The sequence below is a fragment of the Chaetodon trifascialis genome, chromosome 16 (assembly GCF_039877785.1).
Source record: "Chaetodon trifascialis isolate fChaTrf1 chromosome 16, fChaTrf1.hap1, whole genome shotgun sequence".
In the NCBI taxonomy this organism is placed as follows: domain Eukaryota; kingdom Metazoa; phylum Chordata; class Actinopteri; order Chaetodontiformes; family Chaetodontidae; genus Chaetodon; species Chaetodon trifascialis.
Window position 1 is genome coordinate 8,556,425 of NC_092071.1, and position 25,054 is coordinate 8,581,478.

General features: G+C 43.8%; 2 protein-coding genes across 5 annotated transcripts in view; one reads left to right on the forward strand and one right to left on the reverse strand.

The window, feature by feature from the left end:
- septin8a (septin 8a) overlaps nt 1-20,517 on the reverse strand; it is a 39,438-nt gene extending 18,921 nt beyond the window's left edge. For all 4 annotated transcript variants that reach the window (XM_070983792.1, XM_070983791.1, XM_070983793.1 and 1 more), the window contains exons 1-6: nt 20,371-20,517; nt 11,778-11,892; nt 11,304-11,499; nt 8,030-8,216; nt 2,439-2,600; nt 770-866 (exon numbers count right to left, since the gene is read on the reverse strand). In XM_070983792.1, coding sequence (XP_070839893.1) covers nt 770-866; nt 2,439-2,600; nt 8,030-8,216; nt 11,304-11,499; nt 11,778-11,892; nt 20,371-20,400 — 787 coding nt within the window. In that variant the 5' untranslated portion in view covers nt 20,401-20,517. The remainder of the gene's footprint in view (nt 1-769; nt 867-2,438; nt 2,601-8,029; nt 8,217-11,303; nt 11,500-11,777; nt 11,893-20,370) is intronic.
- A 1,624-nt stretch (nt 20,518-22,141) lies between these two features.
- LOC139345070 (ankyrin repeat domain-containing protein SOWAHA) lies at nt 22,142-23,551 on the forward strand. The gene has a single exon (XM_070983531.1). The coding sequence runs from the start codon at nt 22,142-22,144 to the stop codon at nt 23,549-23,551; it is 1,410 nt and encodes a 469-aa protein (XP_070839632.1).
- The last annotated feature ends 1,503 nt before the right edge of the window (nt 23,552-25,054 follow it).

Below are 25,054 nucleotides of genomic sequence, written 5' to 3' on the forward strand. Positions count from 1 at the left end.
AAAGGTACAAAGTCCTCACATCTGAGAAAGAAAACCAAGGAAACTGGCATTTTTGCTGAAAAGAAAAAAAAAATTCATAAAATAGTTGCACAGAGAGCAGAGCGAGGCTGCAGGGGCCAGAGGAGACACTGTGTCATGTACTTCCTCAAAAATGATTCACCCATGACCAATTTCACACGCATTCACAATGCAATAAATTCATATTATGGCCTCATAAAGACTGGAACACAGGTAATGTACATTGTGCCTTGAGCCATTCGAATGATGCATCACTCCACCTCATTTACCTATTTAACACCTGCAACCTACCAACGAGCCAGCAACTAGTGGATAAACAAACTGACCATCATCATTCATACAGGGCAGATATTAATCTTTCGTACCTGCTAACTAACGCTGTTTAGCTGTGAAATACTGCATATTGTGAGGACAATGACAGAAACAACTAGTGTTCAAGGCCTTTCTGTTCAGGGGAAGTCGTGACTGAAACCACACAGAGACAGATCAACTATGTTCTCAACACTCACCGCTAACTAGCAGGAAGTGATTGAGCAATGATTTTCCATAGTCCAATTGACTCTGGATAAATGTTAATCAAGCTGTGCTACGATACCAGTAATACACTTCAGCCTTAATACTTGTGAACCAATGGAACTCCCTCTCTTATTGCTTAAAATACTATCTCTGCAGCAGTCTACTGAATTTAAGCATCCCCCCAGCACCCACCCCCACACACACCCTGATTAACTTGCTTGTGAATGGTTCTCACCTTGCACGACACCCCAGGGGTACTGCCTGGCCCGCACGGTTTTGTTCCCCACTTTGACCTCTTCCACGCTCCCAACCACAGCAAACGGCAGATGGGCCTGCACAGGAAAAGAGGTAAGAGTGTTAAAAAGGTCAAGAGGTCACAAGTGTAACTGGAGGCATTACCAGGAGTCCGAGCTCCGTCTTTCTTCTGGATTACACTCTCTTCTTTAAACAATTAATGACACCTTAAGAGAAATGTCATCAAAATCGCATTACAGCAAAGTGCGCAGGGGCTGCAATCTTCTGATAAAGGGAAAATGTGTCACAACGCACCATTATAAATTAATCATTGTGCTGCAGAGATGCCCTGACCTACAAATCATATTCTCCAGACATAAAGCAGCATGCGTGTTTGGTGCAGACCCCAGGAAGAATCACATCGTCATTTTTACATTTGTTTTAGGAGAAAATGAAATGCAAAAGTTGCCACTCAAATTGTGACTCACGTCGCGTTATCTGTCTACATTTCTTTTTTTTTTTTTTTGCATAACATTCAGCCCTAACTAAAACACTGTCATCTCTTATCTTTCACAACCAGACCACATCGAGTGTAACCACGTTGACATACAGCATGAGCTGCGCCAGAGCTCTCTTTTAAGTTTACTATGTGGCTCAGTCAGGGCCGTGAGACCTATTTTGTTGAAGTCGTTAAACGCACACATACACACTTTGATTTCCCTCTCAGAGTTACTACGCCTCGTTAGAATCGACAGCGAGGCATCATGGGGGAAACATGCCCGATACGCAACCTCAAAAATTAGGTGGAGAGTTGAAACCAGCTGGCTGGTTTCAGCTCAGAGGAACAAGCTGGTGAGCGTGGGCGCTGATGTAACCGACTATGAATAGATGGGGATACTGTACAAGGACTGTGCCTGGGAGGACCAAATGCAGTCTTATTTATCCATGGGAGAATTTACCGTTGTGCATTTGAACGTGTGTGGGTGTGTGTTTGAGCATGGTGTGATTATACATCATCCCCGCTCTAAAACTGGAACTACAAAAGGCTAAATATTCTGAAGAAGATGAATTTGTGCTTGCCGCCTGAGCAAAAGTCACTCGCTTGTGTTCACTTTTATTGCTAGATGCATATTCTTGTCAGCATTTCTACATAACTGGTTTGACAAAAATGCACAAAAAATAAGCTAGATTCAGGAAAGCATGTGCTGCCTTTAGATTGAAGAACTCAGGGATGGGGAACTGGTGCGATCAAACAAGTGTTGTAAAACTATGTATAATGTTTGTATAGGCAGTCAGTCAGCAGATATTTGCAAATATTTATAGTTTTTCCCCTGTATACAGCCACAGATTTGGGGGAATGAAAAGTGTCTAGATAAGGAAACATTATCTTTCAGCACATTTTAAAACCACTAACATGGTGTCAACATGCACTGCTGCTGCCAGATGTGTAACACATGAGCTGCTAAAGATGTTACAAGTGAGCAGGCACACATGTGTCAGAGGGCTTGAGAACAATGCTATCATTTTCACTTCCAACACACTCGTGTGTGTGCAAAAACACATCTGGCATTAACTTGTCTTCAGCCCAACAGGCAAAGTTTGAGTATATGTTATATACACTGAACACACAGAGGGCTGAAAAGACTGATTATTCTCGCAACGTGACTTACGTTCATGGAGGCGTTGATCTCACTGACGGCTTCATCGTCTGTCGGGAACTGATATATCTGGACACCGTTGCTCACCAGCTCACTCATGATCTTTATTTTGAATTTATGGAGCTCACTCTTGGAGATTGTGTCTGCTTTGGCGATGATGGGAATTATGTTGACCTGCGGAAAGGAGGAGAAAAGGAGGGGGGGGTGTCCTTGTTTTAATCAACGAGTATGCCAAAAACTGCAACAGGTATTCCTGTAATGAATGCTGCTTTGTGTTAAAGCGGAGTTTATTAGGTAAAGGTTTCGTTTAGGCTGGTCTGACATGCGTCTTCATGACAGGACAAAATGCACCTGTCGAGAAGAGATGCACAGAGAATGAACCCAGCGCTTCCAGTGAATTACAGGTTAGAGCAATTAACTTCTCTTTGTCGGCAGGTCTTAAGCAAACACTGTGAATGAAGCTCAATTAAAACACGCTGAAGACTTCATTAAAAACATAAAGCAAGCTAAGCGCATTGCTAATGGCTGAGGACGCATACAAGACCGTACGCAGCCAAACTGTACAGTGTATGGGCTCAGTCGGACCCCCGACAGATACATAAAACAAACAGTGATTATGAAAACAAACTAGGCTCCATCTCCAATCAGCAGCAGATGTGCAGAAACAAACACAGTTTTTCTGCATTCCTCTGTACGGCTGCATTACCCAAATCACTAACCGCGAGGATGAGGAGGATCCCCACAGATTCCCTCATCAATTCCATAGTGCGCCTCAAAGCAGGAGCCAGAGCTTGTTAGGAGTCAAATTACAGGCTCATCACACTTTATTGGATCATTAATTTACAGCAGGGCAGCCGGCATCGTGTTTTAACCCCTTATTTAACAACCCAAGTTCACTAGTCGCCATCCAGTGTTGACAACGGCCTTGTGTGGCCACTGAAGCAGATGGGGGGGTGCCTCGTCATGATCAGTGAGGGAGGGAGGGGGCGGTGATATTTGTTCACTTCCTACAACTGGGTTTTCCCAGCTGGCCAAAGAGTATTCCCAAACAGCTCTCAGTGTTTGTTCTGAACAACTAGCAGCACCAGATGGGAAGCTGTAACCACATGAAGGCAGCTCCCATGTAAGATGATCATGAAAAACATTCACACAGTCTGATGATTCTGGTTCTGTTCTAATCTTACACAGGTCAATTATCCGTGTCACTGTTCGAGGGATGTACAAACCACTTCGATACATTTTGAGCCTCAGTAATGCCAAAAAATATTTATAGAGCAACATAAAACAGTTGTGTCGGTTATGTGAAAGAAGAAGAAAGAAAGAAGAAACTGTACTTTATTTATCACACACAACAATGCAATGCACTACATGCACACACGCCATGCTTATGTGAAATTAATTCTCCGCATTTGACCCATCTTGGTCCGTCGTTCCTCCGCGGCAGACCAGGAGCGGTGGGCTGCCAGCCGACAGCGGCGCCCGGGGACCCATCCTTTTCGTCACCATTGGTCAGGTGGTGATCTTCTTTCATGTTTTTAGTGGGGGTTATTAAGGAGAACGCCACACTGAAAGGCCCCCTTTTTTCCTCGAGGAGCAGGCACTGACGGCATGGTGGAGGACACGCCACCAGCGCCCACAGCGCGATTCAAACTGGGACCTTCTAGCTGTGAGGCAGCATTGTTACCACTTGTTCCACCGTGCCACCCGTGTGGGCTTATAACTTGAACTCCTTCTTAAAGCATATATTTGATTACAAATTAGATATTATGACTTCCTGTTTGGAAAATATGATGGTGACAGAGGCAGCTATCACCTTCTCTGAAGTTATACAGAGCTCCTTTTTTGGATGTTTTCTAAACAGGTTTACTCTCATTGGACGTTGGATATTATGAGATCCTCTGGAAAAAGTAACTGAATGTAAAAACGTGTGCATCATGTACATATGTGTCTTGAGATTTGACTAACTCATGACTCAGAGAAGAAGTGCAAATTGCAGTGAAGGATTTAGGCCAATTCTGAGACATTGGAAAGGTTAGTAGGAAATATCACCTTTGTTTGTTACATGAACTCTACAGACTGAATCCTCTCCATCCCAATATTAGATAATCAACGCAATGATTTCCTCTTATTCAAGAGAAACCTCTTCATGTAAAACCAATGACACCTCCTTCGCACTCTTATCTCTCTTCCTGCCTTCAGCCACCACAAACAACACTGACTCTAGTGGGCCTTCAACCGTCCTCAGTGGGGAGGGGTGATTCACACAAGAAAAACACCATTGTCTTGCGTTGACAGCAAACTCTACAGACTGAGGGAAAAGTTGTTTCTGGTCTGCTTCCCTGGTTTTCCCTGTGACAGAGCTATCTGGCAGACAGGATGGCTCTGCACATGTATCTTTAGTTTCCAGATATTCACACACAGAAACGCTCCTCTTCCTGACGTGGATATAACTCAGCGCACACATTGAAAATGTGAAGCGGACGCTAATTCCACTCTGGTGAGGATGGAGCCACGCTTGAAAGAGCTGTCACAGAGCATATTTTCAGTGTTTTCATATTGGTTGAACCCCCATTTTTCGTGGTCAACCTGCAGCCATGTAGAGCTCAGATAGGATAGAAATAAAACTGCTAAATGTGCAAAGGCACAAAGAGCGTGTGGTGAGATGCTGCTTCAGATATTTCCTACGACACGTTTATTCTATCAAGAGAGAGAGCAGTGCGAGCACAACCCCATCAAGCCTGCAAAGAAAAACAGTGTCATATCCACACCGTGGTCACTCAGCACTGGCTTGCTTTCAGATAAAACAGCGGTCATATTTCACATAGTGGAAAGATTTCTGGGACGGGGCCACTGAGGTCAGAGTGGTGTTCACCGTGGCCACCCGATGTTGCACTCGCAATGCTGTAAATCATTTTCAATAAAAGCGCCAACACCGCTGTTATTTTACACTTTCAACACTTTCTGCTGAAAAAGGCTTGCGAGTAACCAAAATGGCCCTTAGAGCCACGCTGGAGGTTCACAAGAAAGAGAATTCAGTTCATGTGAATGGATGGGGAGATTTAGGAGAGGTAAGCTGCTTTGCTTTCACTCATATGAAGGGAGTGTATAGCTGCTAAGCTGCTACACCATGGCAAACACATTTCACTCATGTTAACCGCTTCGCTGTGGTTCATACGCCGTGGTACAGATAATATATTTAGCTCAGGTAAGCTCCAATATCTTGCTTCAAAGCCAGGGGTACAGAGATTTGGCTGTGCATGCGGTGGCGGTTTGGATGGTATCAGGAGACAGTTGGTAAAAGCAGGCTGCCAGGTTTTGATCACTCTGTTGGCTGGTAAAGACAGCACAGAGGCTCAGTGGTCAGCGCTGTCGCCTCACAGCAAGAAAAGTGCTGAATTTGGATCTTGGCCCTTTCTATGTGAAGTCCTCTCTGTTATTTGTGTGAGTTTCCACTCAGGACAGAGCAGTAATCTGGTTTCCTCATGGAAATAAACAGAAGTGCTCCTGTCATGACTTCTGACTTCTATGACAATTAAAATACTTGAAGATGAAGTGAAACATTTAATCAGCATTTACATTTAGTGAATTAACACTCACTGAGACCTACAAAACCTGGTTAAAATCTACAGTACAAGAAATTACAAAATCAGTTTTTCTGAAGTCCTCATAAAGCTATTAACCATCCCTTGAGAGTGACAGTTGGGGGAAGTATGAGGTCATTGTCTTGAATAGTATCATGAGATCTGGCGGAGATGCGCGGCCGTGCATCAATAGCTGGCAGAGCTACTGTAAGCCAGCAGGTTTTCGTCACAAGCTGACCATCTGCTTTGCTCTGGATTCATTATCATTGCATCACTGGATGCACGCAGGGCTAAAGCTGCCACTTTGTCATTCCTACAGCACTGCTGTCAGTATTGATTTATCCAAGACAATATATTCAATGTTTTACCTCATCAACTTCACTGATTTTTGTTAATATCTGGTTGTTCTGAATTTGATGCCACCAATATGTTTCAATCAAGTTGGGACGGGAGCAACAAAAGACAAAGAATGCTCCAAAAACACCTGTTTGGAACAATCCACAGGTAAACAGGTTAAGTGGTAACAGGTGATAGTATCATGATTGAGTATGAAAGGGGCATCCATGAAAGGCTCAGTCGTTCAAAGGCAAGGACGGAGCGAGGTTCACCACTTCAACCTTAAGGTGTTGTGACAGGATATAAATCATACAAACAAATACACACACTTCAACAAAAAGACATTAATCATCTATGTCCATGCAGCTTTCTCAATTTACAAGCTTGTAGACATCGAAGACGTCAGTCGTCAATCTTTCCTCGGGTCAAACGAGCACATGCAGGGTTGAGGGTTGAGGACACACAAATCTTCATGTTTGCACTTAAACTGCCTCTTTCCCCGTCGTTCCTTCTCCTGTGGGCTTTGTGAACATGTGCTTTGAAATGTTTTGAGGATATTTTCCCTTCCTGAAATTCCACACTTCCCACACTCTGAAACCAAGATTTAAGATCAAAAACCACGGTTTTTGGCTGAGTGGTCACAGAAAAATTTGATCAAACTATCAACAGGCGGAATTTTTTCAAGTGTGTCTGGTATCAAAACAGAAAGAAGCAACTAATATCACTAGCTTACATGTGTACAGAAATCCATTGTTTAACATTAATGTCTATATATTCTTTGGATTTCAGAGAAAGGGATCTGCTAGGTAGCAATAGCCACTACAGCAAAACAAGCTACAGGGACTCAGAAATTCAAGGAAAACCTCAGCAATGGTGGCTTATGAAAGATTTCCCCAAAACTGAAAGAGAAATAACAACATTTTGGCTCCAACTCAGACCTTAAAATGCACTTACTTCCTCTCTATGACTGTCTTTCGCCTCTAAAACTCCCTCTCTCCCCCTCCCCTTCCTTCACGCTCCAAGTGCTGTTGTGATGAGATTTTTTTCCACCAGTTGTCTAATTGAGGCCGAGCCAGTGATTGTGTCTCCACTGAGCCGCGCTCATCGGCGGTGTGGCAGAACACAGATCCCCTGACCAATAAATCTGTGCAGTAATACTCACAGAAAAAAGCGGCAAAAAGCGGCAACTGTTGACTGGCGCACAACTGACGTGTAAACATGTCATCTATTATAGATGGCGTGATGTAACGTAGATTTTCACTTGCAATAAACATGCAACATGTTGTCCTTTAATAGTGAAACTACTCCTGTATGGCAGGTCTTCCCAAAACTCAAATCTATTCCACACTAACAGCCAAATAGCTTCACTCCAAAGAATGCCAAGTGAACGTTTCTTGAAATCTTATACGGTGAAATGGAAGTCGGCGCGGTCACTGCAACGTTTTTCTTTTCACTTTAGTCTTCTGGGACGCAGAGAGTCCACACCCTCGGCAAAAAGATCAGAGATCTCCACGTCTGAGAGAAATGCACACCAGTCGTAGTGAAAGGGAGGTCGGATTTCAGCCACACCGATGGTTATATTCACAGACAATGGGAAAGGACAATGGGAAGGACTGGGAGTGTGTGCTGTGTATGTGCAAGACCACGGCAAATACGTGGATGTGTGTTTGCGTCAGCTGTGTGTACCTTGCTGTCCAGTTTTTTCATAGTGACGAGGTCCAGGGACTTGAGGGAGTGTCCCGTCGGGGCGATGAAGTAAAGGCAGATGTGAATCCTGGTGTCGTGGTAGTTGAACAGCGAGCGCTTGATCTTCAGCTCCTCCTGGAGATAGTTTTCAAACTGAGTGTCGATGTAGTCAACGATGGGCTTGTAACTGCAGAGACAGCCAAAGAGAAACTGTAAGGATTTATGTCTGAGGGTAACAGCATAAATATTTGTCTTCTTATTCGTGCACTGGTAATGAATATAAGAGGAAATATGGACTTGTCACGGGGGAAATGAACCGAGACAGTCATGTTTTCAGTAACTGCGCAATCTGGTTCCATGCCAAGATCTCAGCTTAGAGCTGTGCAGCTCAGTGCTGCGTGAAATTTGTGCTCGACTTATGGGAGTCTGGTTGAAACAAAATCAGAGGCTGCAAAACATCCTGTCCTCTCGCAGACCTACGATGGCCTTCATAGCCTGCAGTGTCACCAGTAAATCACAGAAATTTTACTGTCTGCTCATCAAAGTTTCTCATGCACAGCTAAACAAATGAAACCAGAAAGGTATGGATGAATATGAATTAATCAAAAGCAGAAAGTCTATGTTGTTGGCATTTGAGCAGATTTGTCTAACTCACAGGAACTTCATTAAGATTCGCCTTGGAGAGACGTACCCAGATTGTTGCGCTGGAAATATTTACCAGTATATACACATATGCACAATTTTCTCCCTGCAGTGTTTATCAAGTTCAATGTAAAGAAATATGAACTGTCCTTTACTAAAATGTTATTGCAGCAGTGCTGTCTGTCTCTATCATTAATGTCCTTCAACCCTGGAAGCAGTCACCAGCGTGATAATGGTCAGTCATGAGACAGCCTGAAGATAATTTGTGCCATAGCAAGCTAGTTTGGAGCAGTTTGAGTCTGAGGTTTTAGCTCATTTAGGTCAGTTCATTTGTAAAAGATGAGGACGAGCTCATTAGAAGGCAGCCACATATTTAATACATTGCATCACAGCACCCTGGAACGCAAGTCTCTTTTATGTGAGGTTGTGGTTTATTCATTTGGTTATGATAAATTCAATAAATTTGTTCCCTTTCCAAACTTCCAGCGGCCTCACCTCCAATTTCTGCCTCAAAAATGTTCTACACGGACATCCCTGTGGTTCCCAAACAAATGCTTATGATGTGTTGCTATATTTGGGCACTACACAGTGACCTCAGCGTCTTGTAGTGTGGCCCATGTGATGCGTTCCCAGAGAAGAGTCAGCCAAAATGTACAGTTTCAGTCGTATGAGACAGATGAGACAGATGTTTAAATCTGAAAGCCAGCTGTTTCTTTGTGTGCTGACAGTGGAAAACCACGGCAACAAGTCCAGGGTTCATCATGTTACACGTAAGTTACCGGCTTGAATCAGATTTTGTTTTGATGACGGGCTACAAAACATCCTGTCCTGTCCTACAGCTCACTAATAAAATGCTTCATCGTGTCCTCCTGTTAACCATCCTCATATTTCACAAACATCCCTGCTCATTACTTAAATTAACCACAGACTACACTGGCAATCTTGTCAAATTCACAACATGTCTTCCCACACTGCATTCTGCAGCTCAGAGCGAGACACGAGTCAAAAAAAAAAAATCTATTCTCCTCAGCGAGCACCATGTTTACAGTCATCTGTCCTCTCCCCTCATATCCATCTTCAATCTTCTGTGTGGAATGCACCAACTCTGACCTTTTGAAGCTCTCTGTGTGCATTTACAGTCCACTGCAGGGCCTGTCCTGTTGGTTTATACAGCCAACAGAGAAAGCTGCTATCAAAGGGCGTGAGAGTGCTGCTCGCTGGCTCGGTCGCAACAAGAACACTCCATTCCACAGCTGAATGTCAAAAAAAGAAAATCAACTATTTCCTCTTCACTGCTGTCCCACCTCGCCTGATTTCCATCCTACAGGGAGGACCAAAATGCGCAGGAAACCTGGACAGACATTATTTTGTGTCTGTTTCTCTCATTTGTATCCCTTGGCAACATGGACCTAAGCACCTAAACTAAGGCGCTGTCATCTCGCAAATAGAAGGGAGGGTTTGGATCGAGATTGACGGGAAAATGTGCCGTTACAATAGTCAGGAGTCGCATGGAAAACATGTGTTTCATGCATGTGCTCCCAGTACCAGATGAATGGGATCTGACTCAGAGGAGAGAATATATCAATATGGACTATGTCCAGTAAATGGCTGTTTGTGACATTGATCATGGTTTGTTTTATACACACTGTCATCTAAGTGGACTGTATGGTTTTGGGGATGAGCAGGTCAAGAAGCATAAACGTGTGGCTTAAAACTGGTTTAAATCTGGTTGCAAAGTGTTCCAGAGTGTATATCGATTGCTTTAAAAGCTTGTCAATGCTTCAGTCACTCTACTCCAGTACTGCTCTTACCCACTTTACTCGAGTATTTCCATTTTATGTTGCTTTAAAGTTCTACTCTGCTTCATTTTGAAGTGACTTCTATCTGACAGCTGTAGTTACTTCTTACTTTTCCAATTGGGATCATACATAAAAAACATATAAGCTTATAAAACACAACACGCTGTTAAAGATTAAACTGGTGGTTCCCTGCGGTGTAATTTGGGCCCCCCCGTCAGGTTTCAGATGACTGTGGGTTGCTAACAGCTCCACCAAATAGACATTTCCCCTCTAAACTTCTCGCATGGTTTCATTTAAATACCTGTTCAAAGCTGAAGGAGCTAAAACTCTGCAATATTTCACAAAAAAAAGCAAAGATTAGAGAAAAGTCCTGAAAAATGAATACAAGCAGACCTTTGTTTTTTCTTCTTTCCTCTCCCATTAATCATCTCATGACCCCTCAGGGCCCAATCCCTCAGTTGGGAAACACAGGATTACACTATTTAACTGTATATAAAGCAGTTAAAACTAACAACACCTCTAACAGCCGCAGCAACTGCTGCACCAATACTATCTATACTACTTTTACTTATACTTAAAGTACAATTTGCTGATACTTTTGCTTGAGCATTATTTTGCCATTTCTGTATCAGTACTTTTACTTGAATAAAGAATCTGAGTGCTTCTTCCAACACTGAAATGATTTCAGTTCAACGTGTAGTTAAGACCAACTTTATTATTTATATCCTGGAACGTCGGAAAACTTGACTTTGTCACTCATCTCAACATCTTTTGACCTGCGCATCAAATCGGGTCGCTGTCAACATCATCAGCTGTCATTTCTCCATCCTCACCTATCCTCTTTGTTGATCTGATCACCGAAGCCAACGGTGTCGACGATGGTCAGCTTGAGGTGGACGTTGCTCTCCTGCAGGTCGTACGTTCGCGGCCGCAGATACACGCCGTTCTGATAGTGGCTGGCCTCTTCGTTCTCAAACATGGTGTTGAAGAGCGTGTTCATTAACGTTGACTTGCCGATACCAGTCTCCCCTGTGGAGGGTAGGAAGTGGAGAGAGCAAGGGGGAGCAATTCATCAGCTTTCAGACGTGAGGTTTTTACTGCAGCAACACAAGTGCATTTGTTTCATGTCAGGAAAAACAACAGAAGGTCGCGGTTTTGTTGTAGCTATGCACGCTGTCTGGAGGGAAACAAATCAAGTTAAGTCTGAGGGAAAAATGCTCGGTATTACAGCATGTTGTTGCTAATTGTTCCAAAATTAAACACAGCCTGTCACGCACACCGTAGCCACGCTGCCGCTTGGTACTCACCTACACAGAGGATGTTAAAACAAAATCCCTGTGTGACCGATTTACTGACCAGCTGGTCAGGGAGGCTGTCAAATCCAACATGTCCGCCCAAACTCAGGTTACGCTTCTCTTCGTTCTGAGGGACACAAACAGCACAAAACAAAACATTAAAAGTCTGGTTGCAATGCGAGGAAAACGCACATGGGGAAGTCATTAGTCGGAGGTAGGAAGAGCTGCTTGCTGAAGCCCTCACATTCCTATGCAAATGAACATCAAAGACCCCTGGTACGTTCTGCAGATGTAAAACCCGTCGCCCTAACATTCTGTGTTAGGTAATCAGGGCCTGCAGTGAGGATTCAAGAATAATCCTTCGCAAGTGTGAGGAACTTAAGACACTTCCACACAGAGATAAGATGCTCTTTATAAGAAGCAACCAGAGAAGTGAACTCATTCAGGGATTTAATATGGGGCACGATGAGAATACGCTCGGCTGGGAATAGAAGTCACATCGCCTTGTGAATTTTGCAGTTCTTTGGAAATATTCCGACAAAAACATAAACATTTCAAAGCTACTCCTTTCTGTTACTTCTGCACTGATGGGTGACCACAGCCGCAGAGTACAAGCAACGTGAATACAAGATATAAAACCATTTAACCCCCACATATAATCATATTTTCCAATTAAGTGCAACGAGCTACACCACCCAACTCTGTAAACAAAACCAAAAATGATCTCGAGTCACTGCTACAGTAAATTACTGCAGAGACTGTGCGCAACCACACTGTCCAACGTGCATTTAAGAGAGAGCATCCTGGAGCTAAAAGCACAAAGATTACCGATATACACCGAAGACAGACAGGCAAAATTATTGGGTTGTAAGCGTTTTCACCTTTGATCTGCCTTATCTAGCCCATCTCGTCTGAAGGAGAGACAGTCAGTGGGAAGAAAAAGCGTGCTAAAGCTGGGGGGGGGGGCAGACAGCACCTTGAGATGAATGGGGCCACCCGAGCTCGTCTGGCTCAGCCACGAAGGACTGCATACTTGAAGGCTGATGTCACAGAACAGAGGCAGCCTGAGAGCAGAGCAAAGCTCAGCTGAACGCAAGCCGACTGTGCTGAACTGAGAGGTGGAGGCAGGCTCCGCATACATACAGAGCAGAGGAGTTACAAACCCGACTGAACTGCACCATAAAAGATGAGCACTGTGTGTGCGTGTGTGTGTGTGTGTGTGTGTGTGTGTGTGTGTGTGTGTGTGTGTGAGGAAGTATAACAGAAAAAAAAAGAGAAACAGGGCTTAATGTGTCAGGCAACACCACTGGAGTAATCTGACATGAGCTGAGCTCGGCACTACAGAGCTGAGCCTCAGCGCACTGGGAGTTTATCATATTACATTAACACCCGTGTTCAATGAAAAAAAAAAATCAATACAAGCTCTTAATATGCTTTAAATGTCTCTAAACGTGATGTTTGTGAAACATCGAGCCAAGGTGAGAAAAACGTGTCCCATGGCAAGTCGAGCAGCGGCAGAGCCACAGACACAAAACTTGAAATTCCCATTTTCGACTGCTGTGGTTTCCTTGTGGAACAATGTGTTCATGGATGCTACGGCGTCGTAATCAGGGGAGATGATTACAGCCAGCAAAATCTGTCTTAATGTTCATACGAACAGCTGACTTTTGTTTGAGGACAGCCATAAAAACTGTGAACCTGCCATTTAAGTGACGTTCTGTGCATGACAGACAACTCTCAGTGCTGTGCAATGTAGCCCTCTGCCATACCTTTCGCCATTTATTGGGGAAGGCAGCACTTAGAGTTCTTGATGACAACTAGTTCTTGTTCCTTTTGAGCGTGAATGAACTTAAACAGAGTTATATCTGCCAAATGAATATAACAATTGCGGTACTTAATAGCAGGTTCAAGAGGATGAGGAAGAGGCATTTATTGTTTGTTCGTCACCATAAACTCGGAGCTTGTCAGACAACATTAACTCTTCCCTGTGGTATTCAGGTAGCTGAATGAAGCTTGCGGAGATATTCGGATAGAATGCTGGAGGGGGAGGGTGTGGCCGCTGGTATCGGGCCTGAAGGGAAACCGGTGCAATGTGCAACTCTGGATTTCTGAGCTGTGTTTTGAAATAGGGGAGGTCAAAAATTTACGTTAGCCTTTATTTATGCAGAGAAGGATAAATAAGGGCCTGCGTGGTCATGTTCCATCAACACCCCGGTTTCGCCTAACTGCTCACATTTGGCGTCTTGCTCAAGGGCACCTTTACAACCTTGGTGCGACCAGGGAACTGTCACTTCAGGTCACAGACTTACTTCTGGAAACTCACTGTGCCTATTCTGCACCAACGTGGCCAAAGTGTCACACTCAGGATAAAGGAGGCTCTCTGACCATGTGAACCTTGTTTCTAGTGAAACTGCTCAAAACTTACCAAACCACATTGGTGAAACTCTCAGATTTAGAACAATAAGAAGGATCCTGACACACGAGATAATTCTAGGTTGACCTCCAACACTGAACCAGACAAGCTGTCAGGAGCTCATAATCTCTGCGTGTGAATCATAAGAGGCAGATGGGTCGTGACGGAGGGCTACAAAAAAAAAAAAAAAAAGGCATGCGGACCTGACCAACAGTGTTATCTTTAAGGATCAGACAGAAAGGAAGCACAGACGTGGACACAAACTCGCCATGCATTGACGTAACCGACTGAATGTGTGCATTGGACTCAGGGATGAGCGTCTGAACTTAGGATGGTCACTGCATTAGAATTAGAAACAGACTAGACTTAACTTGCATGTAATTTTCTGTATGTACAGTATGTGAGAGCTACAGCTACTCTATTTTTGGTCATTTTCTCAGTTTTAATCTGGCTGAATTTCCTCATAACAAAAAGGATTACACAAACAATGCATCATGAAGCTAAAAATAAACGCGATCGTCTTAGTTCCTAAAACATTTAATGACAACAGCATAAGCTGCTGCCTTTAGCGAAGGAAGTATAAGCAGCAGACAGGGGCTATTAGTGAAACTCCGAGGTATCCGCCTGTCCACCCATCGAAGCTGGCTCAGAGAGGAGACGAGCAGCAGCGTTAAGTATGACAGGAATGAAAAGCTTCTGGTTAACTGTCCCAGGGTGAGGAAACAACAAAGTTCCCAGGCCATCGTAGCACCGAGCCAACAGGAAATGGCTGCTCGCAGGGGCCCCAGGTGGCTCAGAGTGAAATGAGGCACAACCCATACAAGCTAGTTCATCCACGAGGCTGTGTGTAGCAGCAGGCTAATGTGAACCGCTTCTTTCTGCCAGCAAAGGGCCTTTTTCAGACTAGACATTTTGAAATGTCACAGAAGGAAACAGCTAAATTCAATGATTTGTTCATTGCAGATTCATCTTTCCGTGATGCGTCTGATTAAATTATTGATTGTTTAGTCTTTCAAATGGCTATGTGCGTGAATGAATACCAATGACAATTTCCCAGACCATTTTCTGCTGAATCAGTGACTTAAAAGATTAATCTAAAGCACGGCTCTTCAAAGTCACTGTGGCTCAACCTTCAGACAAACTAAAGGCAACTGTACCCTCCAAAACCAAGGAAGTCTGAGACTGCAGTCGGATTCAGCGAGTGATGCTGTGGGACACATCTCAAGCCCCTTTTTTTGTGTATAATTCTTTATATATGTCAAACTGGCCCATTAAAAAAATGCCAAATTAGTCAGTCTGTAAACTCCATGTGACATAAGAAGCATTAAAACATCCCAAAAATGAGTGAGCACTCTGGCAGCGGGGCGAATGAGACATAAGCCGTGACATCAACTTTCCGAAAGGTTAAATAAATACGTGACGTGGATCCAATTTGACATAAACTGAGGGCAAAAAAAACAAGACGTTAGACGCACCCATCTCTCCACGGAGAGACATTTTTGGCGAACAGTCCTAATATGACCTGAAATTGTCCTATCACTCACTCCTCCTCCTGCTGTCTTTCCATCCACTCTTCAGCCTCCCTCTCGCCTCCCGGCCTCCATTCCCACCTGACTCGTGTCTGACTTGTGTTTGCAGCTCATGTCTGCCTCAGTGAGCCTCCACCTGACAGACAGCAGCAGCGACCTGGCAGACTGAGACACACACCGCTGCAGCTGGTGGGAAGGCCTCTGAAAAAGCTTCAAATATTTACAATAACTTCAGGTGCACTTTGTGTAGGAACTAGTTTCCCTTGAATGTCTTGTTTTCACGTTAAATTTTAAAGAGGCCAGATCATCTGCTAGGTGCTGTTCTATATTCACTTCGATCACATCGCTGGGCATTTCCACTTCCTGTATGCATTATTTATATTCATTGTAAGGCTTTGCTGCTTTTCTATGATTCATATGATCGTAAATTGAAGATATTTAGCTTTTCTTATTCAGCCTTAACATTTGAACTTAACACACAATCTAATACTGTACACCAAAGGCACAGCCTCGCCTCTCCTATCCTATCTTTACCTTGACAGTAGAATCTGTACTCAAACTGAGAGCTGTATAAGACCTGTCCATATTTAAGAGCGCCGTAGGACTCAAGCTAAACTGACATGGTCCAACTTCTGGGCAGAGGTCCAAAATTTGAAAACCTACTTTATGAAAGCAACATTTGAAACGACTGACATCTATTTTATAACAAAAAAAAAACAAAACACTTCTATAACAAATACTCAGCTGGTTTCTGAAGGATGAGTCATCCCTTTAGCCTGTTGTGGTTTGAAGTGTACTCACTGTGAGCAGCATAACGCTTCAGTGTTGAGAGGAGACGTCAGTTTGGGGGCTTCTGGAGACACTATGGGCCTAACTCAACTTAGCATCTATGAGACGAGGAGACCGCATGACAACCTCAATGACAAACCCACATACACATTCAGTACTCTCCGGATGATGTGGCTGGTGCTTCCTGTCCAGTGATGGACACGTGGCTTATGAAAGTGCCTGATGTCGCTTCAGTTTTAATCATCTACTGGTGCATCATACTTTTGAGATCTGCAAGGGAGAGTTTTTTATACCTTATGTCATCGAAATAGAAATAATCTTCGATAAGATGCTTTTGCAATGCCGTCAGCTCTAACCACACCTACAGATTTTGCCCTTGTGCACTACTACAGCCACTCTCCTGCTGCTACTTGTGCTCACGGTGATGTTGCAATGCCAAAAATGTTGACGGTTGAGATTTGGGTGATGTGCCATCAGGAATCCACAAGCACGGAGATAAAAACTAGTTATTCTCTGTTTTTGTCCATTATCTTATCAAAAGTGCTCTCTCTCTCTCTCTCTCTCTCTCTCTCTCTAATCTTACACTCATGCACGACAACTGTATGGCCACATCACTGCTCAGTCTCATCTATGGCCAACAGGAAAGACAAAAAAAGAAAAAAGAGGGAGACAGATGGGAGAGGAGACAGGAACCATTTTATGAAACAGATGTACAGCTCACTCATCTTTACAGGGCTTTTCAAAAACACACAGTTTCCTTACTATCACTGAAACTGAGGGAGCAAATGCCTGATCCTATAAAAATAATTTCTATACTTCTGTCAGTTATGTTGTTGGCGGCAAGCCAAGTGTTTTTTATGGATTAGAGGTTAAACTTGTCTGGATCAGGTGAGCTTCTCTCTCTTGCATGAATGTCAAAGCTTTCACATGTTTCAAGATCCAGACTACTTAAGCACGTTATTGAATGTCGTTGGTAAAGAGAAAATCAAGGAGGTGAATTTGATTTAATCACAGACTGCACTCTTTAAAAATGTGGATCCCCCTGGAGAGCACTTTAGGTAAGTAATAAAAAATCTTATGTGGGTGAGGTTTCTTAGGAGTGATGGACACTGAGTGAAATCTGACCTTTTTGCATGCAGTAAATCCAGTTTTGATAGGAGTGACTGATCAGACAAAATAGCTTGCAACTGTATGTTATTTTCAGTTTGCATTTGCGGTTTTGACTTGAGAACACTAAGCAAATGCATTTGTCTTATTTACTGCCTTTCTCATTGACATTTACAATCATTGGCATCACAACCAACTCAACTTGCAGGCAAAGTACAAAGTGTCAGATTAATGAGTGCCCCTTTCTTTTATTTCCTGTTCTTTATTGCCTGTCCTGCTAGAGCTGCCTCAGCCAGGTCAGTTTTACACGGACGTGCCTAAACTAACTTTATTTGGCCATTCACATACATGCCTTGCACAAGTTGCATGGTTCACAATCTGAATCATAATTGAAAAACTTGATCTTTTTACTGTTCATTCTGATAAAAAAGACCTATATCCCATGTCAAGCACTTTGAAGTGCAGGGCCAAACTTTCAGCTACACATATTACTGGTGATGGGTTCACTGGGTACTTTCGCTTTTGCCAATATGATCTGGAAAGCTATTTTAATCCTCACAATTCGGGCTCAGGACCCATCTTTGACAAATTCTGACCTATTCTATAGATGGATATTGACTCATCACAACAGAGGCTGCAGCTCGGCTGTCATTATTCATCTGTAACACTGGATTTGACAAGCTCGCTCTAGGCAGTTCTGGCCTGTATGTTCTATATACAGCTAACATCACTGATGATACACAGCAGTCGGTGTGCTCCACCTGCAATCTGCTCTGAGCAACATACAGCTGAACCAAATGGAAATGAACACATATCGACTGAATTCACGAGATAAATCTAACCACAGCATATATGTAGATAATGTATTCACAAGTTAACATCAACCCTCTGCACAAACAAGCAAAGATGCAGCTTTAAAGTGCATGCGATTTGCCTCATAATTCCTCCTTCCTCATCTTTTGCCTTTAAGCACTTTATGAAGTTCATTTCATTTTATGCATGCAGGAGGGACAATACTCTTCAGGGTCAGTAAGCACTGTACATGCTAAATATGTTACAGGGCATTTCATTACATAACCATTTAAATGAACTACATCCTTTTATATGTATGGTACACACTCTAATACAATCAATGAGTGAAAACAATAGATGGACAGCTGGCTCCATCGATCGCCTCATGTGGCTCTGGCCTAGAAAGTTAACCCAAAGCAACATGGGATTGACATGAGCCAACAATGCAGCCAACCACACATCCATATCAATAGTTGCACATAATTAACAGCGTGCCCTTTACACAAACTGTCAGGCGAGCGCGTCAGTTTGTTCAATATGGTCTCACTTAGTTCCGAAAGTTGGACAGGAAGTCGGCCAGTCAGGCCACCGTGCTGCTGCTAAAACTGTCATCCCACAAGCCTGTTTCACTGCAGCTCTCAGCATTTTGCTCATTAATCACTTTCCTAATTCTGTATTCCAAAAAGAGACATTTCACCAATCGCAACTCTGCAATATCCTCTGCAACCTGCAGCCCCTCTTGGACACCTTTCTACCTTGAGAAATGCCAAGTGTGCAATATCCTAAGCGCCCTCTTTTTGGATCCTTTCCTCCCTTCGCAGACATGTGTTGCACCAGTAAGTGGTAGGAGTGGCCCGGAGTGTGTTCTTAATCTCTTTATCCCTGCAACTCAGTGCTGCTTACTGTCCAATTCACCGCTGCAAGGATCTCTTCAAGCATCTGCCAAAAAGTTAATCACCCAATTCAAATCCCCTCCTGTGCATTCCCTCCGTCACAATTACACTGGTTTTCCGTAATACACATGCTTTGTTGTGTGAATTCTTGAGAGCTTACTATCTCACTGTATGCCACTGGTATTTTCTTAAGCCTGTATTTCATCACTATGCTGTACCGTCAGAGTCATGCCTGACTGACTGGGCTTGTCACAAGGAAAATAATGCAGGATACATTCCACTCTCATCTGAGAATATGCCTCACCTACTACTGTGACATGCAAAGGCGTTTATAGACAAACAGACCATCAGCGGTGCAGCCAAAGCTTGCTTAGCATCAAGCTGTTCAAACTGGCATGGCCTAACGTGTAAATATCACATTATGAGTGAAGAAAGTGAGTTGAATTTTGCACCCCTGAACAGGAAGTTAAGATGAGGCCACATGTCAACACTTTGGTGGTTACTGTTATCTGGATGTAGTAGCCCAACCAGCATTGCATTTGTACACTACTGTAATAAGTTACACCTAATAAGGACCTCGAGTGTGTCTGCACGACAGTGACTTCACAGCAACAGTATCTTACTTTATAGCATTTTTATCTGCTGGCTAGCCGCTGAATTTGTTGTGTTGAAAACGTGTGCTATGATAGCTAAATGTTTGGTGTTCATAGCCAAGTGACAAGCTGAATGGTGCCACACGTTACACCCTAATGGTCAGCTACGCATTCGTGGGTAACGTTGGAGACGCAAATCACGAAAATAAACATTGCAAGTCACGACATATAAAGCAGCCCACTACGGCAGCGTCATTTTCATTTGTCTTAACTGAAAGAAACCCAGTCACCATCACAGAAATCCCTTCCACCATCTCGACTGAGCCCACATCACAGGCTTCAAAAGCGGGGGAGGCTTAGCTTCATGCCCAGCTAACACACACTCACTTTTATCAATCACAACCAAGCGCTCCCGCGGCTGCTCCTGCAATGTTTTCACTCCCAAAAGAGGAGAAAAACACACAAGAGACACCGTGGCTTTTTACTTACCGAGAACACGTCAACGTCCGTGGCAGCCATGGTGCGGAATGTGTGGTGTTGGTGTGCTGGAGCAGACTGAGCAGAGGCGAAAGGGAACAGCCCTCGTCTCTCCTTGCTAGCCTGCTAAACTACTGAGCTGAGCTGACAGAGATAGGAAGAGAGGGACCCAAGACGGAGAAGAGCTCGTAGCTGGGCAGGGAGGCTGCTAGGTATGCGACAAGATAATTCCCTTCTAGTTCCCTTCTGGTTCGCTCAGTCAGGGTAAATTGTTTATTTTCTTGGTTCAACTTTGGTTGGGAGCCCATGAGAGGGGAAAGAGGCTTACTTGATTTAGCTTAAGTACGTAGCACGAGAGGAAAATAATACGGCAAACAGAGCTAATGAATTTTGTCGATACTTATGCTTAACACACGTCTACTAATGCGCATTAATTCAAACTTTTTTTGAAGAAATAGCGTCTGTTTGCATTGATGATCAAAAGTGCTTGCCAAATAAAGGTGACATATTCTGAATGTGGTGAAGTTTAAAGTCGCCTCGATGCGTTTCCATGCGCTGTAACGGTCAACGCTCAAACAGGACGTGAATTATCTTGACGTTGAGGTTTCATCTTTGGGCGGAACACATACGTTCCAATATGGCCGCTTCGCAGGAACTTCCCATTCAGTCCAGGAATGTCATGCCGCACGTATTGCAAGCCAGGACAGGAGCCAGCAGCACGACAGAGCGACGGCAGGGAGAGCAGAAATATGTGTGTCAGCGGTGGAGATAAAAGATCAACTAAAATAGCTGATCATCACTTCAGTGCAGCCGACTGTGGATGTGTCGTTTTCAAGCTTGGGCATTAATATTTAAATGAATTAATGAGGTCACAGATTGATTTTACTAGAATGTGGCTCAACCAATCAGAGCACCCCATCTGATATCGTTGTAATATTGTACCCAATTTAGTCCAAAACTGGTATATCTGTACTGTATGTATCTCATTGCTTGAGCGTGAATGTAGCCTAGCTACACTGGAGATGTGTCATTTTCACAGCTTTACGCTGGCATCCACTTTACATTAAACATTTATAAACTTTGTGTATGTGCGTTCTTACTGCATTTTGAGCTTCAGAGTGGTACATTTCAGTTGTAAAAGCCTGGTAATGGTCAGCCTACTATTACTGTGTAGTAAATATCATTACAGGGGTGGTGGAAGTTGTAGTAGTATTATTATTATTTATAGTAGTAGTAGTAGTAGTAGTAGTAGTAGTAGTAGTATTTTATTAAGCTATGTCCATAAATATGCATGTGATAACATAGCATAACATAGCATGCTGATTACAAGTATAAGCACCCTTATACTTGTAATGCTTGGTTAATTGGCTCTAAATGGAAATGAGAGGAATAGTTTATATGAGTACTGGGGTTGTCGAAACATACATTTCATCTTTAATTCATTTTTAAAACGAAACAAAAACAGCAAGTATTACTGATTTATTAATGTCCTAACTTTTATTGTGATAGAAAAATGCACGAAAACAGCTTGATTATCAGTCTTCAGCTGAAAAGTCTTCGGGAACTCGCAACCACTTTGCCTGCAGGGAAACATCTGCATATATTATTCAAATTGCATCCACGTCTGCACTTTCCCCGGAAAGAGACTCCTGCAGGCAGGGAGGAGAGAAGTGAGCGCCCAGGTGAGGCTGCTGTACTGTCACCTGGATAAAGTAACAGGACACCGCGCGGCTCTTACACACACGTTGTAACTTTAATCCGCGCGTAGTCTCCGGTTTTTATAATGGCTTTGACGCAAGAATCCGTCCTGTCTCTTCTGTTAGCGGAGGGGGGCAAAGTGAAGAAATCCGACTTGGTGGGCAAGTTCAAAGGTTCAGTAGACTGCGACGATCCCACAGAGAAAAACCGGAACAGGGAGCTTTTCAAGACCTTCGTCAACAAGATCGCCTTCGTGAAAGAAATCGACGGTGTGCGGTACGTTGTCGTCAAGAAAATGTATCAGCATTTACTGGACGGTGTCCACACTCCGGAAAACAATAGAGAGAGCCTGCTGACAGGTGAGCAGCAGCGCCCACCTGTGCGGGACACTGAGAAGGCTGAAGGCAGCGGTGATGCAGGAGGGAAGAGATCAGCTGTTTCTGAACCCGATCAAGAACTGGCAAGTAGTGAAAGTGGCGAAAATCCGACTGAGTTACTTTCTCCTATAGCGTTGGCATTGCAAAGGAGCAAATATGCGGACGTGAGAGTCAAAAGAATGCTGAGTTTTGAGATCCAAAGGCAGGATGCAAGTGGAGACACCTGCTCAAAGAGGGGTGCAGTAAATGAGTCCACCAAGCGCAAACCATATGCCTTACCTCTCAGAATGCCGCCCAGCACCACCAGAGTTGAGATCCACAAGCTGAGAGAGGGCTCAGATGACCCCCCTGAAAGTCCAACACTGGACACCTTCAGGAGCAAGAGGAGGCCCCCTTTGGCGGAGAGCAGCATCAGCTCCCCCCATCTGAGGAGGTCAGTGAAGAGCACCAAGGCGTCAGAAGAGCCCAAAGAGACAAAGGTCCCCTCCTTGGTTCCCTTGGAGCAGTCAGAGCATGAATGGCTGGTCAAGTGTGCCACCGGCCACTGGACCCAGGTTTACGGCCTGCTGCTAAGAGACAACCAGCTGGCCGAGAAGAGGGACTTCATGTCAGGGTTCACCGCCCTGCACTGGGCAGCCAAATGTGGAAACAGCGAAATGCTTGTGAAGATTATCAGCCTGTCCAAGCAAGGAGGGATTGACATTGATGTTAATGCAAAAACACATGGCGGATATACGCCTTTGCACATCGCCGCTTTGCACGACCAGGAGTACATTATGGCCATGCTGGTGGGGGAGTACGGGGCCAACCCGAGCATCAGGGACAACTGCGGGAAGAGGGCCTACCACTATCTGCACAAAGGCATTTCTGAGACGCTGAGAGAGATGCTGGGTGAACCCAAAGCCCAGCAGGCTCAGGAGAGGACCCTGCATGAGAAAGAAGAGCTGGACCTCCACAAGGGCCTGCATTCCATAAGCCGTCTCTTCCAGCCCCACACGACGAGCCAGAAGAAGAAACACAAGCAGAGGGCGGGATTTTACTCTGTGAGCGAGGACCCCAGCGAGGAACGAGAAGACAGCGGCTTCAGACAGAGAATCGTTTCAGATGCTTTCATGTAAAGAACGATGAGCCATGCCTGCCTCAGAGAATCTGACTGATTTCCAGGCCCTCGTCAGCAATGACACTCTTAAAAAAAAAGTCAGACTGTTTCCTCATTTTTGTGTTTTATTTAAATTTTCTGACATTGATATTTGGCAGATGATACAAAAGATGAAATTCTGATCGGATATGATCTGCAGAGTTTAACTGTGTGGTCTAAGGGGTAATCAATCAAAGACTTAAGATTGATGATGCTATCAGAGGACACCTGGTTGACTGAGTCTGTGTTAGACACATAGAGTTTTAGTTTGAGATCTTACCTGTACAGGGTGTACCGTAAGGAGTGTTTACAGGAAACTATTCCGTGTAGGTCCTGTGAGTCATTTCGTTACTCACTGTCTGTGGTCTCTCGAAGGCATCGTCATCTCAGCCTGCCCTTCTGAACTTAAACAAACATGTTTATCTCAAGGTGAATTACCTTTAATGACTGATTGTTATGAGTTTGTGTTTTTCACAATCAAGAGTCATATTTATTTGTAGCATTTCAGCACCTAGCACTCATGCCAGTAAGGTAGCTGCAAAATGAGGTTCATTGAGCTTCTACTGACTGTAAAGTTGTTTCATACATTCCCATTTATTGTGATTTTAAATGAGCTGCACTCCATAACATAAGGAATAAATCACACTGTACAATACTTATTTTCACAAAGTTTACACGGATACAAAACTAGATGTTCTTGTGAAAAATGTCCTCTTTTAATCTGTTTTTGATATCAGTACTAACAGAAAATCAATCTATGTCACTAGTTTCCTGTTACTTATTAACACAGAGTTCAAGACTTGACTTGTTTTCCTCTGTGTTTTCACCTCTGAGTAAGAAGTGGTCATCCCCTCGATTTCCAGAGGCAAAGTGCCCGAGCTGAAACTGAGGATGTCCTCGCTGACTTACAGTTGAATCAAACCTCTCAAAGAGACAAAATAAATTAATAAACTAAAATAAAAATCTGAAAAATGTTGGTGCCTCTGAGGAGGAATTAGAGGACTTGCCTCTTCATCATCGCACCACTTTGTAACAGATTAATTATTAAACACTGTGAAGCATTTATGAGAGGCAAACATCCCACTGAAATCCCCTGGAAGAAAACAAATAGTGGATCTGACAGACTCACAATATATGTCACTAGAAAAGACAAAGGGTGTGTCACTCATGAAGGAGTGTGCAGGTGTTCCATAAATCATTAATAAATCATCTACATGCCAAAACTTCTCTGAAATGTGGCTGGAATCCATCTACTGGCTTGTTGAGACAGCTGTGATTCAGCCAGATACACAGCTGGCTGGGAATGAGTGTGTGTTTGCGTGTGCGTGCATGTGCGTGGCTGATAGTAATGTGTTAATGATATCAGCCTGAAGACAAGAAGCAGCAGAAGAGCCGGCTCTGCTGCCTCGTTTCCTGTCTGTCCCGCGTAGTTCTCCTCCGCACATGTGACCGCGCTATCAGTTTGGTGTCGACAAGACAAGAA

Excerpts from the sequence above, each read along its gene's own strand:
- LOC139345070 (XM_070983531.1), top strand. The coding sequence starts at position 22,142 with ATGGCTTTGACGCAAGAATCCGTCCTGTCTCTTCTGTTAGCGGAGGGG.